The sequence below is a fragment of the Ipomoea nil genome, unplaced genomic scaffold, assembly GCF_001879475.1.
Source record: "Ipomoea nil cultivar Tokyo-kokei standard unplaced genomic scaffold, Asagao_1.1 scaffold3316, whole genome shotgun sequence".
NCBI classification, from domain to species: domain Eukaryota; kingdom Viridiplantae; phylum Streptophyta; class Magnoliopsida; order Solanales; family Convolvulaceae; genus Ipomoea; species Ipomoea nil.
Genome location: NW_017619744.1, coordinates 442,036 through 459,382, shown reverse-complemented (window position 1 = coordinate 459,382; position 17,347 = coordinate 442,036). Strand labels below are relative to the sequence as shown.

General features: G+C 38.3%; 1 protein-coding gene across 1 annotated transcript; it reads left to right on the top strand.

Annotated features, from left to right (window-relative positions):
• Window positions 1-5,546: 5,546 nt before the first annotated feature.
• Window positions 5,547-14,731, top strand: LOC109169628. Its single transcript, XM_019318506.1, has 3 exons — window positions 5,547-5,640; window positions 13,537-13,771; window positions 14,467-14,731. The coding sequence occupies exons 1-3, from the start codon at window positions 5,584-5,586 to the stop codon at window positions 14,682-14,684; spliced, it is 510 nt and encodes a 169-aa protein (XP_019174051.1). The 5' UTR covers window positions 5,547-5,583; the 3' UTR covers window positions 14,685-14,731.
• Window positions 14,732-17,347: the final 2,616 nt, after the last annotated feature.

Sequence of the window (17,347 nt, the reverse complement as noted above, 5' to 3'; positions counted from 1 at the left end):
ACATACAAAGGCCGCGTAAAATCAGTATCTTATGAAGGAATCCATATGGTATGTTTTTCTTGTGGAGTTTATGGCCACAGCCATGAGGCTTGCCCGAAAATGGCCAGGCCGGATTCTGGGAACGACAACGAAGAGCCGAAGGAGGTCAGAACCCACGCCGCTGAAGCGAAGGGTGGGATTATCATTGGCGCGGAGCCCTTCGGAGCAGGGATGATTGCCCCTGGGAGGAGATCGAGAGCTGGACCCAGACAGACAGCACGATCGCCGCGGGTTCCAGAGGAGGGACGTCGGGATGTGGTCGCGGGAAAAAATGGTGGGATACAAAACTCGAGATTTGGACCGCTTGCTGTGGAAGAGGAGGAGAACAGGGAACCGCAAGAGGCAGAGGTGCCAGCAGGAGTCGACGAGGCAGATCTCAACGGACAACCATCATTTGTGATGGAGGACGAGCGGGGTGTCCGAAGTGGGTGGAACGGGAGTGGTAGCACTAGGAGGCCAAATGTAGTCGCAGTTAAGAAGCAGATCCTGAATGAAACAGTTGGGATGAATCGAGCACAGGTAGCCAGAAGGGACGCAATCACAAGGGCCCGGGGAGGTGGTCGAATTGGAACCAGGCGGGCAGCAGAAGAAGATGAGCACACCGTTGTTAGGGGTGAGCAAGGTGGACTGATCATTCACTCGTCAAGAGTTTTTGCGGGTGAGTTGATTGGGGACCTGCCGTCACCCGTTTGGCAGCATACCAAAGAACACCACGCCGATCCTCCAGAACGGGTGGATGCAGAGGGCGATGTGGTGATGGCCCTCGGCTCGACTCAGGACGCGAGTGGTGGAGGAGAGGAGGCCAGTCTTGGCCTTTGAGGTTCTTTTTTGTTTACCTTTTGTGTTTTGTCTTTTGTTATTGTGTTTCTGTGGGCTTTCTGGTTTTTTTTTTTTTTCTCTTCTTCCCATTTTTGTTTTATGGATCTTATGCTCTGGAACTGTCAAGGGGCGAGTGGAAAGCCATTCCATCGCGCCCTTAAATTCCTTTTGCAGGTTTATAAGCCTAGCGTTCTTGGATTATTCGAGCCAAAAGTTTCGGGAGCACAGGCAAATAAAATCTGCTCTATGTTCGGGTTCTCGGATTGGGTTCGAGTGGAGGTTGTGGGCTTCAGTGGAGGCATCTGGGTTTTATGGAAAGACCCGATCCATATCTCGGTTCTTTTTACTCACCCGCAATTCATTCTTTTGCAGGTCACTCAAAGCGGCCAACTACCCTGGGTATTCGCTCCGGTGTATGGAAGCCCAGCTCACAATCTTAGACGCAGACTTTGGCAAGATTTGTCACAATCCAAAAGGGGCCCGCGAGGACCCTGGCTCGTGGCTGGTGACTTCAATTCGGTCACCTCTAAGGATGAGACGGCAAATTACAGGTCCTTCTCGTCCCAAAGAAGCGCGGATTTCGTCACCTGGATCCAGGATGAGGGCCTGATTGACCTGGGGTATACGGGGCCTAACCTGACATGGGTTAAAGACGGGTCGAGTGACCAAATCAAAGGAGCCCGTCTAGACCGAGCTTTGTGTAATACTGAATGGCGAGTCAATTTCCCGGATGCGGCGGTGAAGCATTTGCCAAGGGTTGCATCGGATCATGCCCCACTATTAATACGGTTACTTGGGGACCGCAAGGAAAATCCTTCTAATTTGTCTCGTTTTCAATTTCAGGCTGCTTGGCTCACTAATCAGGGACTAACTTCGCTAGTGCAGCAAACTTGTAAGAGTGACGTCAGCTTGCATGTAAATGTTCGGAAGATGGCTCACGATCTTAACTCTTGGAATAGGGAGGTGTTTGGAAACATTTTTAAACGAAAGAAACAATTGCTGGCTAGAATTGAAGGTATCCAGAGGGCACGAGATTTAAATCCCCGTAATGGGCTGGGACACTTGGAAAAGAAATTAAGGAATGAGCTGGAAAACACCCTACACCAGGAGGAGCTAATATGGTTCCAACGGTCCAGAGAAGAATGGATAACTTCAGGGGACAGAAACACAGCCTACTATCATGCGGCTGCTACAATTCGCAAGTCACGCGCTAGGGTGTCCGGGCTTAGGGACGACAATGGAAATTGGCTCCGGGAGGGGCCAGGTCTACGGGATCACGTCAGGGATTTCTTTATCAATCTTTTCACTAAGTCCACGACGAGTCAGGATGAACCAAGTAATGAGCATCGATTTCCTAGCCTCAGGCGTGCAGTCTGGATGGTTTTTAACAGACCTGTCACTAAGGAGGAGGTGTACCAAGCGGTCTTTGATATGAAACCTTTTAAAGCACCGGGCCCGGATGGTTTGCCAGCAGGCTTTTATCAGCATATGTGGGACATAACCGGTGACAGCGTTTTTAACATGGTCAGGGAGGCCATACACACTGGTGGCCTCCCCGAAGGCATAAACGATACTCTAGTGACGCTTATTCCAAAAGTCCGGGGTCCTGATTCGATCAAGTAGTTTCGACCTATCAGTCTTTGTAATGTAAGTTATAAAATTTTGACTAAGACTATTACTAATCGTTTAAAAAATGTTTTGCCACAGGTGATTGGCCCGCAACAAAGTTCGTTTGTCGCAGGACGGCAAATCTCAGACAACATTATAGTGTACCAGGAAATTATGCACTCAATGCGGGAAGCCTTTGGCAAAAAGGGGTTCATGGTTTTAAAACTAGATTTGGAGAAAGCATATGACAGATTATCTTGGAATTTTATTCGGAGTACTCTGGTACACGCAGGTTTTAATTCCAATTGGGTTAATATTATTATGACTTGTGTTACTACCTCTAAGCTTGCAGTTCTTTGGAATGGAGAACGCCTCGACCAGTTCACACCTGAGAGAGGCATTAGGCAGGGAGACGCTATGTCCCCAGCTCTTTTCGTTTTGTGCATGGAACGGCTAAGTCACCTAATCCTAGCGGAAGTGGACAGACGAAACTGGAAAGGCATTCAGCTGGCACCAGACGGACCAATCCTGTCGCACCTCTGTTTTGCTGACGACATGGTTCTGTTTACCGAGGCTTCTGAAGAACAAGTCGAGGTTGTTCAAAATTGCCTTCAGACTTTTTGCAGAATGTCAGGACAGAAAATCAGCCTTAGTAAATCACAAGTTCTTTTCTCCAAAAACACTCCGACTGATTTGGCAGCCAGGATTGCGAGCAAGCTTGGCATTGCGGAGACGAAGGATTTGGGGCGCTATCTAGGTGTACCTTCCCTTCATGGGCGTATCACCTGTAACACGTTTGCAGGCCTCTTGGAACGGATATCCAGCAGATTGGAAGGGTGGAAAGCTAAAACGCTGACCCTAGCCGGGAGAATCACTTTGGCGAAGTCCGTTTTAAATGCAATCCCGGTTTATACCATGCAGACGGTAGCACTTCCGAAAGGTGTCTGCGAGGAAATTGAGAAAAGAACCAGACGGTTCATCTGGGGTAGTAATGAACAAACAGGTGGTAGCAGAATGAGCTTGGTTAGCTGGGATTTGGTTACTACGAGGAAAGCTAATGGAGGACTTTGGCCTAAGGAAATTGCATGCCATGAACGTAGCTTGCATGGTCAAGCTTTGTTGGCGATATCAAACGGAGCCTTCTGCTTTGTGGACTAGAACCCTGGCGGCCAAGTACAAGCATAGGGTCAGCGCTACCATGGACATCATGAGTCGAAGAAGCATCTCAAACTTATGGCGTGGCATGTGCGGCGCTAATAGTATCCTGGAAAACGGTGTCACGAGAATTGTTAGAGATGGAGGATTGACAAAGTTCTGGGTGGATAAGTGGCTGACAAGCTATCCTTTATACGAAAAAACGCTCCACCCGTTGAGCCTCCCGGAGTTGTATGCAAATGTTGAAAACTACTGGGATCACACCACCGGATGGAAATGGGAGAAAATCGACCAGCTCCTGCCGCGGGATGATCGAAATCGTCTCGCTGGTTTTGAATTGGCAGAACCCGGCATCCGGGATGAATGGGGTTGGGGACCGGATCCTCAGGGTCGGTTTTCGGTAAGATCTGCGTAAGCGATGATTGATCCTTCTCATGCGGAGGGTACTGACCGAATGTGGAAAGCCATTTGGACCTTGCGGGTGCCGGCTAAAATTATTGTTTTTGTCTGGCTTGTTCAACATGGAAAGATCCTAACGAATGTTGAATGGGCAAGACGTCACCTTACGACTAATGATATTTGCTCTCGTTGTGCAGGTAAGAAGGAGACTTTGAGACACCTCTTCAGAGAATGTGCCGCTGCTCGACCAATCTGGGAGAATGCTTTACACTGGACGACACGGGAGAACCTTCGAACCTTGCAATGGGAAGAGTGGCTCGCAGTCAACATCCGAGGAAGCATAAAAGACGGATTTCCGGATGATTGGCCTGAAAAGTTTGGGATCAGGCTATGGTGGATATGGTAATGGCGAAATGAAGCGGTCTTCAACGAGATCAATACTGGGGTCGACCAAAAAGTGCAATGGATGCATCAGTATGATCAGGAGATCCTTGGGGCGTTTGAAAAGAAGAAGATGTCGCAGAAAGGTCAAAGTAACTATGTTGATGCTTGCGTATCTTGGAAGAAGCCGGCGGTAGGTTGGTATAAATTAAATGTTGATGGCAGTTGCAAACGTTCGGGATCAGCGACTTGTGGCGGGGTTCTACGTGATGTTCATGGAGATTGGTGTCGGGCTTTCTCTTTCAAGATCGGAAGCTGTTCGGTTGAAGCCGCGGAGGCTTGGGGTGTGGTGCAAGGACTTCGGATGGCCAAAGCATATGGTGCCATGAGGATCATAGTCGAGTGTGACTCGAAATCCTTGGTGGAAAGCCTACGCGCAGAGGAGGGTTGGCGATGCCAAAATCACAATATTGGCAGGTTGTGTGTACGGGAGGCTTCTAGCTTTTTGGAAGTTCAGTACGTGCACGTCTTTAGAGAGCAAAACCGTGTAGCTGATAAACTTGCAGCGATGGGAGAGCTGGGCGAAGATGGGCTGCGTTTCTATGAGACTCCTCCACATCAGATCATGGAGCTAGTAAATCTGGACAAATTAGGGGCGACCTCAACACGTAGGATTCATAGGGCTACTTACGCCCATAGGATAGTTTGATCTTTCTCTTCGGGTATCCCCCGCCTTCTCGGATATAAAAAAATAATAATCTGTTAAATGTAAATACATAATATGTTAACTGCATGTAAATAATTTGAACATAATTCACCATAGGCGTGATGGACCTTATTCCATCGCATAACTATTCGGTAAGACTAGACAAATTTGAGGCGCATATTTCGCAATCCAACCCATAGCCTGTCGTGGGGGGTAGACAAGAATTGGACATTTTTGTGCAGCTAATGCCAAAATAGCTCACGCGATTTGGACAACCACTGACCACGTCAACTGTTGAGTCGGGTAAAACTGCAAGCTAATGTTGATAATTGCCTCTTTAATTTGTCGCATTCTGATCTACACGGCAACCTTAATTAGCTTAATCGATGTTACTTTTTTGCTATAAATAGGTAACACATTGAGAGCATATATGCATTCTCATCAGTCATCAAATACTATATTATATCTCCAATATAATGGCCCTTTTCAGATTGGTTGTTGTTGCAGCCCTTTTCCTGTTGGGGGCTTGGGCATCTCAAGCCACTGCCTATAATAATTATGGTAAGTTCAGACCGGAGAAGAGGTTACCGAAAAGCTCTGGCAATTCCAACAATGGTGGAACTCCGCCGACCCAAGTGACTGATGGATCCTTTACTTTCAATCCGAATGTAGTGGACACCACAAACAAGGTTGTTGAGACGACGACTGAAGCTATGGCCGAACCTCCTCAATTTTCTGGAACCTGCGGTAACTATATCTTAACAATCACACACTTTCCTACTTTCCGTGCATTCATGTAGTAGTTTCAATGCATTCATGAAGAACTTATCGTGCATTACTAAAGAAGTCCACATGTTTAAATGTTCTCAAGAGATGCTCTCACCTAAACGCGACCATATATATAATCAGGTAGTGCTTTGCGTACACAGTCAAACATTTTTAAATGCACAATCCTAATTACATAAAATTACAGAAATGTGATTTTTTTCTTTTTCATTGATTTTCAAGTCTTTGGTATAATTGGACATATTAGATTTGTATACTGATTATATTTCACCTAAGAAGGTGTCTTCGATCATGTGAACCTGGTACGTTATATATATATAGATGACTAATATATACCTCCGGCAATGTACAGATGGAAATCAGAGAGCTTTTGGGGGCTGGTTAGCGGTCATAATCACTGCAGTATCGCTCTATTATCATCAATTCCTCTGATGAATTATCCTCATACTTGCATGGGTTCTTCTCCTGCTTAATTGAAACCATATTGGAAGCAATAATTTGTCCTAAATGTTCCTATTTCTCAAATTTTAATTTTATGTTGTATGGTCTCTACATTTTAATCCATCTATTGTAGTCAACATTGTACCATCGATCAGTTAGTGGAGCTGAATAAACTACCAGTCGTTTTATAAGTTTTTGGTTAATTTCGTTGTCAACGATTGCAGTTAATGGAGAGTAATGATATTTTCATTGTCTGGTTATAATCTTTACAATACAAGAGGTGATATATACACTTGTCTAACCATTCTAAGTTCTAACGTTCCCTAACTATAATAGTAATTAACAATTAATTACCACTAATTAAACACCCTAGTTAATTACTTGGGTGCAACTTTTGAAAATTAAGGTAGCACTCCACTTTTGTTATATATATTACTTTATAGAGCCAGCTCAGCCACGCAGCCGTATTAATTAATAACAAGAAGTTGCATGAACCAATAATTGCAAGAGAATTGTGGGCAAAGACTTCTGTAGAATATATATAAGTCGTCGATGAGACTTGAGAGGACTAAATAGTCAATACTTTTGTCGCATTCTACGCGGCAAGCTTGATGTTACTTAAATTTTGAAGCATTTTCTTCAAGGAAAATAATGAATCTTATATATATATATATATATATATATATATATATATATATATATATATATAATTTGACTCCCAAAAATTAGGGGCCCTATGAGGCAAACTATATCGTGCACTACGATGCATAATCGATTATGCACCGCGCGTCAGACACTACAATGTGTTTAAACCCACACTGTCAAAAAGACGTCGTTTTATTTAATAAAAAGAAATAGAATCTTCGCAAAAAATAACTCTGTTTTTCAGTTTCATTTTGTATACACTGCAGTTTCAGTTCAACACAACTACAATTTCATTTCGATATAACTACAGTTTCATTCAATATTTATACACTCAAATATGTGAAAATGTTATTTAATTTTATTTTATATACACTATAATTTCATTAAAACACAACTACATGATTATTTGAATATAATTACAGTTTCATTGTACAATATACACTCAAATATGTGAAATGTTATTCAGTTTTATTTTTATATATACTGTAGTTTCATTTCACCACAACTACAGTATCATTTTGATATAACTGTAGTTTCATTTGATAATATAAATATAATACGTGAGCCAATGTCAATTTAGACACACTGTAGTGTCTGACGCGCGGTGCATAATTGATTATGCACCGCGGTGCACGATACAACGACTCGCCCTATGATGTCCCCTAGACCGTACATGGCCAATGTTGGCCTATCCATGTTTGAGCGCCATGAAGCGCGAATGGTTCGTAATGGCTGTTCATACAAAGATAACGTTAGCTTAGCTGTCCATGTTCGCTTTTCCTTGATTTGTCATGAACTAACCCATATGGGTCAAGTTGGTTTGTATTGATATCTCTTGCAAATTATACTATGCATCAAAGTTCATCTTACATTGTGGATCTTGGTCCAAAACAATTTTAAGATTATGTACTTGGAGCTAATTAGATATTGGGGGTCTTTGGTAATAGATGTTAGTTGATAACTGTTAGATGATTGAGTTAGTGAGTTTGACTAGTTGGTAACATTAGCTCATTATAGAAAGATGTTTGGTAAATTAGTTGTTAGATGATAGCCGATTAAATGCAAAATGACTTTCTCAAAAAGCTGATCGAAAAGTTGCATGCTTTGAGTATCTTTTTGAATTTTAGTATTTTGGAGCAATAACCTGTTACAAAAAGCTTTTAGAGGTTAAACCATCAAACAAGCCAGAATTGAATGATAAGCTAACTATGTTACCAAACATGGCCATTATATTTTATAGAGTTAATTCCACCAGAGGTCCCTTGTCTTTGGTGGCTGAAATTGTACCGTGAATCTTGACTACAAGATATTACTAAAAATTCTACTTGATTTTATATGAATTAATAATCATACCAATTAATTAGGTTATTTATCAATAATAAATAACAAAAAATAAAAGCAGAAAAATAAATCAAGTACACGATAATTGATCACACAATTCGAACAACTTCTCCTAAGTCTGCAGGGCAACTCACGTCTATCCAATCCACTATAGATATTCACCAAAATTTACAAAGGGATGTACATACGACTAACAGTCACTACAACCAATTACAACCTTCAAAACATTCAATACAGAATTGGAGTGTGCATGCCATGTTTGACTTCACCACTTGACGTTGCTGAACCAGGTCTAGCAAGACTGTGCTACCAGGCGTGATCTTTCCAACCAATATAGAAATCAGAGTTATGAAAGTATAGTGTTTGAACAGTCCTCTTCCAAAATAGCGTCGAAGTGGGTAAAAATCAAAAGGGAAAGTGCTTCCTTTTATATCTAGAGCTTTCAACCACTTTCCCCAATATTGTAGCCATCCATTACCACAAACCTGTACAGACTTTTACCACCACAATTAATTACCATAGGATTAATAGTTATTCACTCATCTTACACGCTGACAGCTGACTTCATTAACGCATACCAATTCCATCTTGACAGTAGGTGCAACTCCATAAGCATCTTGACCGTAGGTGCAAATCCATGGGGTAGAGGACAGTCCAAGGTTTTTTTAAATTAACAACAACAAATTCAATTGTCACAAAAATTGCCAACCAATTATAGAATTAATGTGTACTAATTTATACACTAACAATCTCCCCCTTTTTTACAATTTATTTGACAAAAAAAAAAACTAGAGCATTTAACTTCGGGCAAAGTCAGGTAATTTTACTGAATTTTTATTAAAATAAAAGCCCTTAGTTTATATGCTTTTACAAAACCCTAAGAACCAAAACATTACCAATGGACTGTACTCCATCCATGTGCCCCATAAACTTTGCTGTAACGATCACCATACGAAAGAGGTCCAGAATATTCAATGCATGAGACAAGATTAGCTAATAAAGCCACAAACATTCATAAACCATGATCATTCACAGAAATGCCCCAAAAAAATTGTAAGAAACATACCAGGCCATACCAAATCAGTGAAGATGTCATACTTCTCCCCCTATCTTATTACCCAACAAAAAAACTGTCCAACCAAAACAACTCCCCCTTCGTCCCTATCGTCCATACTGTTGGTCCCGATAGGGTCCAAAGAGAGTCTAGAGGGGGGTGAATAGACTTTAATCGATTTTTCAAAGCAACTCCTTTTGGAGCGATGCACAGCGGAAATAATGTTTCGTCTTAGATAGTCTTTGCACACTTTCGTTGTAAAGATTTAGCGTTTGGTCGATATGATACGCAATGCACGAAAGTAATATAGCAGAAAGTAAAGAGATATGAAGAGAGAGATTTTTGTAGTGGTTCGGCTGTTAACGAAGCCTATTCCACTTCTCTTTCACAACTCGCGAAAGGGTTTGCACTATCACTCCTAGTACAAACTACTTCGAGCTGGCTTCCTTGATCACTAAGCCAGACAGCGACTTGATAAGATTTTCAACTCCTCGAGTTTACTCCGCCTCTATCAACTTCTTCCTAAGTTGAGATGTTGGAAAGATAATCTGATGTTTCTCCAACTGGTTGAAGCCTTGTCTTGAAGTTTGGATGAATCTTCACTTGAGAAATTACAAGACAGCTTCAAGTTGTGAAGTATGAAAAGAATGAGCCTTTGAAAAACTTCACAAGATCACTGGTTATGAAAAGCTTTTTAAGAGATGGAACTGTTTTAAGAGCTTTTCTTTGGATGACAAGAGTGAAATAAACACATTCTTCAATGGTGAAGAGATGTATTTATATATGTGGAAAAATCCACCCGTTGGAGGGAGATGAAGATTTCAAACCTAATAACCAGTGAGTATTAACTAGTGGGCATTGATCATTTAATGCACTTGAATTGTACTGTGTAGCCGTTGGAGCCAAAAACATTATGACTTTTGTCCTTGTTCTCTGACAAGATGGTGCAAGACTTTTAATGCTCCTTGTCTTTTGTGAAGATCATTCCTAGGACACATTTTGTCCGAATGATTTGCCCATCTGAGTCATAGACAACATTCTCGTTGCTTCACTTAAATGAAGGTTGTATTTTACAAGTCTGTCTTTGACTTGTTTACTCAGAGACGATGGTCGAAAGATTGACTTTATCTTTCGTCTCTTCTCTTTGACGGAAGTCCTTTTTGTCAAAAGAAGTCTTTCCGAGACTTGCTCAATCCAACTTTCACCTGGAAGCATCTTTCTATCATCTTGTCATCTTCAAGTCATCATGTAGACCTATTATGCTAGTCTCGAGTAAGATTCGTGCATCTCATGGTGTGAATCAAACGTTGAGTTATAGTAATTTTCGTTTGTCATAAGATACTTATCTATGATAAGAAAAGTAGGAGTCTACAATCCTAGACAGTTTGGTATCATCAAAATCTAATTACACTTGTTCCTAACACATACTACTCCCCATTTTATGCCAAATAAATGACAAAGAGAATGGTGAACATCACAGTGGAAAGAATTAACATGCAGACGGGGTGCATGACCTAGAAGAATCGGAATCATCATCATCATCCTGTCCAGAGGCAGCGAGCATGTGAGCATGAATAGCTTCAAGCCGGGAGATTTCTAAAAGCTTTTCCAATCCTAACAGAGTGGCTTGTTGAGAGGCAATGGAGCTACGAAGCTGAGATATAGAGGCTTGCAGTGTGACAACAATTTGACGTCGAGCAAGCAAAGTAGGCTGCTCCTTAGGCACAATGGCAATGTTAGAAACAGGCGCAGATTCAGTCTCGGAGAAGGATGCCGGTGCGGAGACAGGTGGTGTAGGGACCAAAGCAACATGTGGTGCACTCAACGAATCACGATCATCATAGTGAAGACTTTGAGCAAGTCGATCATCAAATACATAAGTATTGTCAATTTTGGTCATGACTTCATCCTTGTAAGGTTTGAACCCCTAAGCTATCAGCACACCATAGATTAAGTTTGGATAAGGAAGATAAATCTTAGTTTCTTTCTTCTTCACAAAGGTCATGATATGGGAAAAAATAATCTCGCCAAGATAAAAAGTTTGACAATTTCGGATCTTGTAGAGTAAGAGGGCAAGCTGTTTCGAAACTAGATGAAGCCGTACAACTGGGATCCAATTCGCCGATGCAAGACGAAGTAAAACGGAATAAACTGTAGTCAATTCTTGAGCTTTTAACCCAGTGTTCGGCCAGGCAATCTGTCGATTGTGTGTTAGGCAGCAGCTAACAGATTTACACTGGGATCAGCAGACTTGGCCTAAGCTGGTCGATCCAAAAAGGCATTGATCTCCGTAGGCCCAAAGGGATACCACCTGTTTCGAATAAAAACTTGATGGAAATGAGAAGCTCCATCAGTGAATGTCTCCATATTCAAATTTGTGTAGAACTCGACCGTTAACCAAGATGAATAAGATGTGATTGTAGTGAGACTGGTGAGCAACTATTGATCACGCAGAAGAGGAATATAATGATGTTCCACTTTGTGATTAGTTCTTCTTCATTGATTGATTTCTCGACGATCAACTCCCGTTTGGAATGCACCACCCAGTCATCCTTCAGTGTAGTAGAAAGCAGGATAGGCCGGTAAATTTTTTTGGATTTTGGCCGAGAACTTGACAGGGCTGATGCAGAGGCCGAGGTTGGAGCTGCCAAACCACCTCCTGTACGAGAACGCGTCATTCTCGGTGGAAGAATAGAGCTCCTTCGTTGGTGTTTAGGTGCAGAAATAATTTCCACCTCATCAAGGGAAGCCTGTTTCCTCTTCGCAGTACCTGAAAGATGAACTTTTTCTTTTCCTTTTTGGGAAGAATTTTCCAGGGGTACAGTAATACTAGGCACAAACTCTTGTGTATCAACCACATGAACAGGAGCATTCACAGACACAAGAGGTAACCTGCTATCAGGTGAAATTACACACTTTTTTTTTTTCGTTTAGTGGCTTAATTACATTTTCAGGTTACGTTCAGTGGCCAATTTGAACATTATTGCAAAAATATATGTTACAGCTGAACGCGCAAAAAGAATAAAATTAAACAAAACAACGTTGTTTTTGAAATGTGGTCCACACAACTGTGTGGACACGATCCGTAATAACTATTGGCCAACAGGGTTAGGGCCACCCTCACCACCCATTGTTCACTTTGGGTGTTTGGTAGGATGGAATTGTAATTCCATTCCTACCAAACTCCATGAAATTACAATTCTATGGTTTGATTGGAGAGAATTACAATTCTAAGGAATTACAATTCTCTCCAACCATGGAATTGCAATTCCTAGGATCCTCCTAGAAATTGCAATTACACACTTTATAGAATTGTAATTTAATGATAAATTATCATTTTATCATTATTATTATTATTATTATTATTATTATTATTATTATACACGGACATTTTAATCTTTATTCACTCCTTTCGTTTCAATTCTCACTCATTCTATTCCTTTCTACCAAACAATTTAATTTAAATTATCATTTTTTCCATAAAATTACAATTCCTTTCCACCCTAATTCTTTCCTTCCAACCAAACGCCTGTGGTGATTTGAGTTTAGTTCTTAAAATTTTATTTAAAGAAAAATATTCTTAGGCATATTTTAGAGATCGTGACTATATAAATTAATTGAACGAAATTTTTTATATTGATCAACTTGTATTTTAAATAAATGATGTAATTTCATCAAATAGATGGCATGGATTGTAAAGTGAATTAATTCTTATCAGCACATTCTTAATTAGTTGACCACGTGGTACAAGAGTCATCGCCTAGTGACTACAAATTTATCAGGTTACTAAAAAAAAAAAAAATAATAAATAAATTTTAAAAAAAATGGTGTAAACATTTAGTGCACACCATTTAAATTAAAGTACGATTTGGTGTAAACAATGTGTGGAACGTAGCACTCCACTTTTGTTACAATATTTTAGAGCCAAAGAAAATTATGAAGCACTAGAAGCAGCTGTTATCCACAAGTTGCATAACTTCCAAGGCTGTATATTTCTGTCGCATTCTACCCAGCAAACTTGATGTTACTTCAAAATTCTGCACAATTTTCTTACACCCACACCACATTACTCATTCCATACCACATAGTATCTCCCATGGCAGCCAATTCCCATTATTTCACACTGGCTTTTGCAGCCCTTCTCCTTCTGGTAGCATGGGCGTCTCAAGCCACTGCCCGTACCCTCGAAGAACCTTCCATACTCGAGCACCATGGAAGGTGGATAGCTCGCCATGGGCATTCATACAAATATCATCATGTCATGAAGGCAAAGCGATTCAAGACTTTCGAGTCTTTCAATAATGTCAGTTCGAATCAAGTTCGTAACCCTTTTGACCCGTGGAACAACAACGCTGGTGGTCAGACTACAGATCCTGAAGAAGAAGAAGAAAACTGCGGTATGTAACTATTAACAATGACACACTACTTTCTGTTCTCAAGTTATATGAATATAGTTGACTTAATGTTATAGCATATATAATATATAAACGTAAATATGTAGTTCAACTATATATAAATTTAGATTTTTAGTTGAGATGGAGCGAAGGCTTCAGTTTGATATATATAAGAGCCAACTCCATGCATAAAATTGAGACTAAGCTAGTTGGAGTGTTTGGAATAGCTAGTTGTTAGTTAATTGGGATAGTGAGTTTGACTAGTAGATATCATTAGCTGATTGTAGAAAAATGTTTAGTAAATTAGTTGTTTGCTGATAGCTGATTACATACAAAATAACTTTCCCAAAAAGATGTTTGAAAAAGCTGTTTTGACCAATTTTTTGAATTTTAACGTGTTGGAGCAATAAACTGTTACAAAAAGCTAATTAATCAAACACTTATATTGACTGTTTAACCAAGTCAAATAGCTAATAGTGATCAAATAAGTCAAAATTAACTAATAAACTATCAATATATGTTACCAAATATGGCCTATGTGCCCACATGTTGCTTGGAGACCGCAAAGTAATCGACTGGCACAAATATATATAGGACATGTAGTGCAGTCCAACTATCAGTTTCGACTTTTAGGTGTAATGGAACGTATGTTTGAATTACTAATTATATGCCTATTGGCAATATGATATAATGTACAGATGAAAATGACAACAGAAGAGGGGATTGGCTGCCGTTTCTGATATCGGCAGTGCTCTTCGTGCTGCTTCAACCGGGTCTGATTGTCCAGATTCCGGGAGAGAAACGGTTGATTGAGTTCAGAACCATGAAGACCAGTTTCAAGGCTATATTTGTTCACACTTTGATATTCATCTTTATCTGTGTTATTATCATCTTGATCTTTCATGATCACATCTGATCTATCTGTACTTGGGTTCTTCTAATAAATCTGTAATGTTGCCACTATTTTTCTATTTTTAATTTTTTTTTGAAATAATGGTCAATTGGACATCCAATTGAAAATGAAAAAAAAAAAAAAGTTAATTTTCTTTTTTAAAATAATAATAAATTAAAATTTATATATATATATATATATATATATATATATATATATATATATATATATATATATATATATATATATATATATATATATAACAAGGTCTTCAATGGGAGACAAGCTGGTGACCTTTTATTTTATTGTATTTTATTAAATTTTATTTTTAAATTTTACGGGTTCACAATTTGGTACTGTAAATTACTTGGGATGAATTGCATAATTTTTAAGTGTCGAATAATTTAATTGTAATTTTGTCACTTGAATAATATAATTACATTTTCGCGTTTAATTCGATGAAAAACTTGATCCTTATTCCTTTCAGGAAAACACTATTTCTCCTCTCCAATTTTTTCCCATAATATTTTTCTCACATGATGTGTCATGAATTGGTTAATCCTAGGTAGGTTGTTTTTTTTTTTTGGAAAACCCACATAGTTTAATTAAACACTAAAGTTACTAATGGAACATTCAGTATGTAAATTGTGAACGTTTAATATATAAATTGTATATTTTGACCCGGGTCCATGGCATAAGTATGCACAATGTTTGAACTCAAATAAATAAGCCCAGGCTTGAATCTATTATTTGAAGTGAGATTTTTGTGGAGCATATAACTATTAATGTGCAATCTAGTTATCAGGTTAGACTTTTAGTTGAGATGGAGCATATGCTTTAATTTGATATTAAAGTCATGTCAAAGGTCATGAGTTTGAATCTCTCACGTATACCTATTAATATGCAATCTAGCTACCAGCTTTGGTTTTTAATTGACATGGAGCACATGTTTTAATTATTTTAACTCCAATGGTCCAAGGCTATTGTTGAATATGTATGTTTTATTTTAATTAAAATTTTACATTGATAATAAAATTAATTTTAATAGTGACTATCGAGTAGCTCGGAATTTCAAACTCAAGATTGTTTTTTTTTTTTTTTTTTCTATAATAATAAAAATAAACATTTTTTTTTGAATGCTAATAAAAATAAACATAAATAGCTTAAAGTCTCAATAAAAAAATCGAAATAATAAAAACTTAATGCGAAAGAAAAAATAATAGTTAGTAATAATTTGTAAAATAATTTATTCACTATTCCTTCAATAAAGATTGATTATATTATTTTAAAAATGTTCTTGTTATTTTTTCAAAATAAATAATTTTCAAGTTAGAAATTATAATAAAAATATGTAATTAGATAAATAATAATTTATATATGAACATATATAATTGTTAATTTTAATTTTATGATTTTTAGGGTTATGAGTATCGATTGTTATACCATGAACCAGGGTCTGCTTTGCATTGTGAAACATGGTACAAAACGATATTCAGATTATATATCTGCAGTTAACATATTATGTACCTTTTGTTAATAAATTTCATATCTATTACAATTAACATATTGTGTACTTGCAGTTAATAAATTATGTACATATTACAATTAACATATCATGTACTTCCAATTTATTTATAGGTACATAATATGTTAATTGCATGTACATAATCTGAATGTCGTTTTTGATGAAAGTCCACAATGCAAAGCGAACCATGGTTCATGGTATAATTTGCCTATGAGTACAGTAAAGGTGTCAAATGGGGGAGTTTGGACTGGTTCGGCTCGCCACTGAACCATTTATCTTTTAGACCAGACCGACCTAGTCCAATTAAAATTTAGACTAGGCTTGGTCGGGTCCAAAAATAAAAATTAAAGTTCAACTAGGTTTATAGGCCTAAAATAAAAAATAAAAAAATAGTAAAAATTATAAATTGACTAATTTAAGTTATGTACTCTATCTAAATAGTTTTACAAGTTAATATATTTATTTTCAACTATTTAACTTAAGAATTATTACAAAAAAATAAAGAAATATATAACTAATAATGTAATACCATTAATAAGAATAAGTTTACAAATTGCTACTATTAACTACGTAGTAAGTAATAAGGGTAATTTTTTAATTTGAAACAAATAAAATTTTTACAACTTTAAAATATTTTAAGGTAGTAATTACTAATCATCAATTAGTATGCTAGTTAGATAGTTAACTAGCTAAATAGTAAATATGTAAGAAATTAATAGGCATAAAATCAATATCACAATTTCTAATGTGATAATCTCATTATTCATTACTCTATTAGAATATATATATATATATATATATATATATATATATATATATATATTATACTTTTAAATGTACGTCCTAACGGGTTAATGCGGTCCATGGACCAAAAATTAAAGTCCAACTTTGTCCATAGTATAAAATCGACTAGCCCTAGTCCGTCCATTATAACAAATGGACCGAATTGGGCCAATCTAAATGGGTCAGGCTTGTACTAGAGTTCAAGTTAATCCATCTATTTGACACCTTTAGTGTACGACCATACATTATCTTTTATCGTTCCGACCTAGCCAATTTGGCCCAAAAATTTAATTGGATTGAGCAAGCCAAATCCAAACAGTGCAAATTATATCGGGCAAATTATATCGTGCACTGCGGTGCATAATTGATTATGCACCGA

Coding starts and splice junctions, on each gene's coding strand:
- LOC109169628 (XM_019318506.1), top strand. CDS start 5,584: ATGGCCCTTTTCAGATTGGTTGTTGTTGCAGCCCTTTTCCTGTTGGGG. Junction 5,641..13,536: donor TCCTGTTGGGGGCTTGGGCA/TCTCAAGCCACT, acceptor GTAGCATGGGCG/TCTCAAGCCACTGCCCGTAC. Junction 13,772..14,466: donor AGAAGAAGAAGAAAACTGCG/GTATGTAACTAT, acceptor TATAATGTACAG/ATGAAAATGACAACAGAAGA.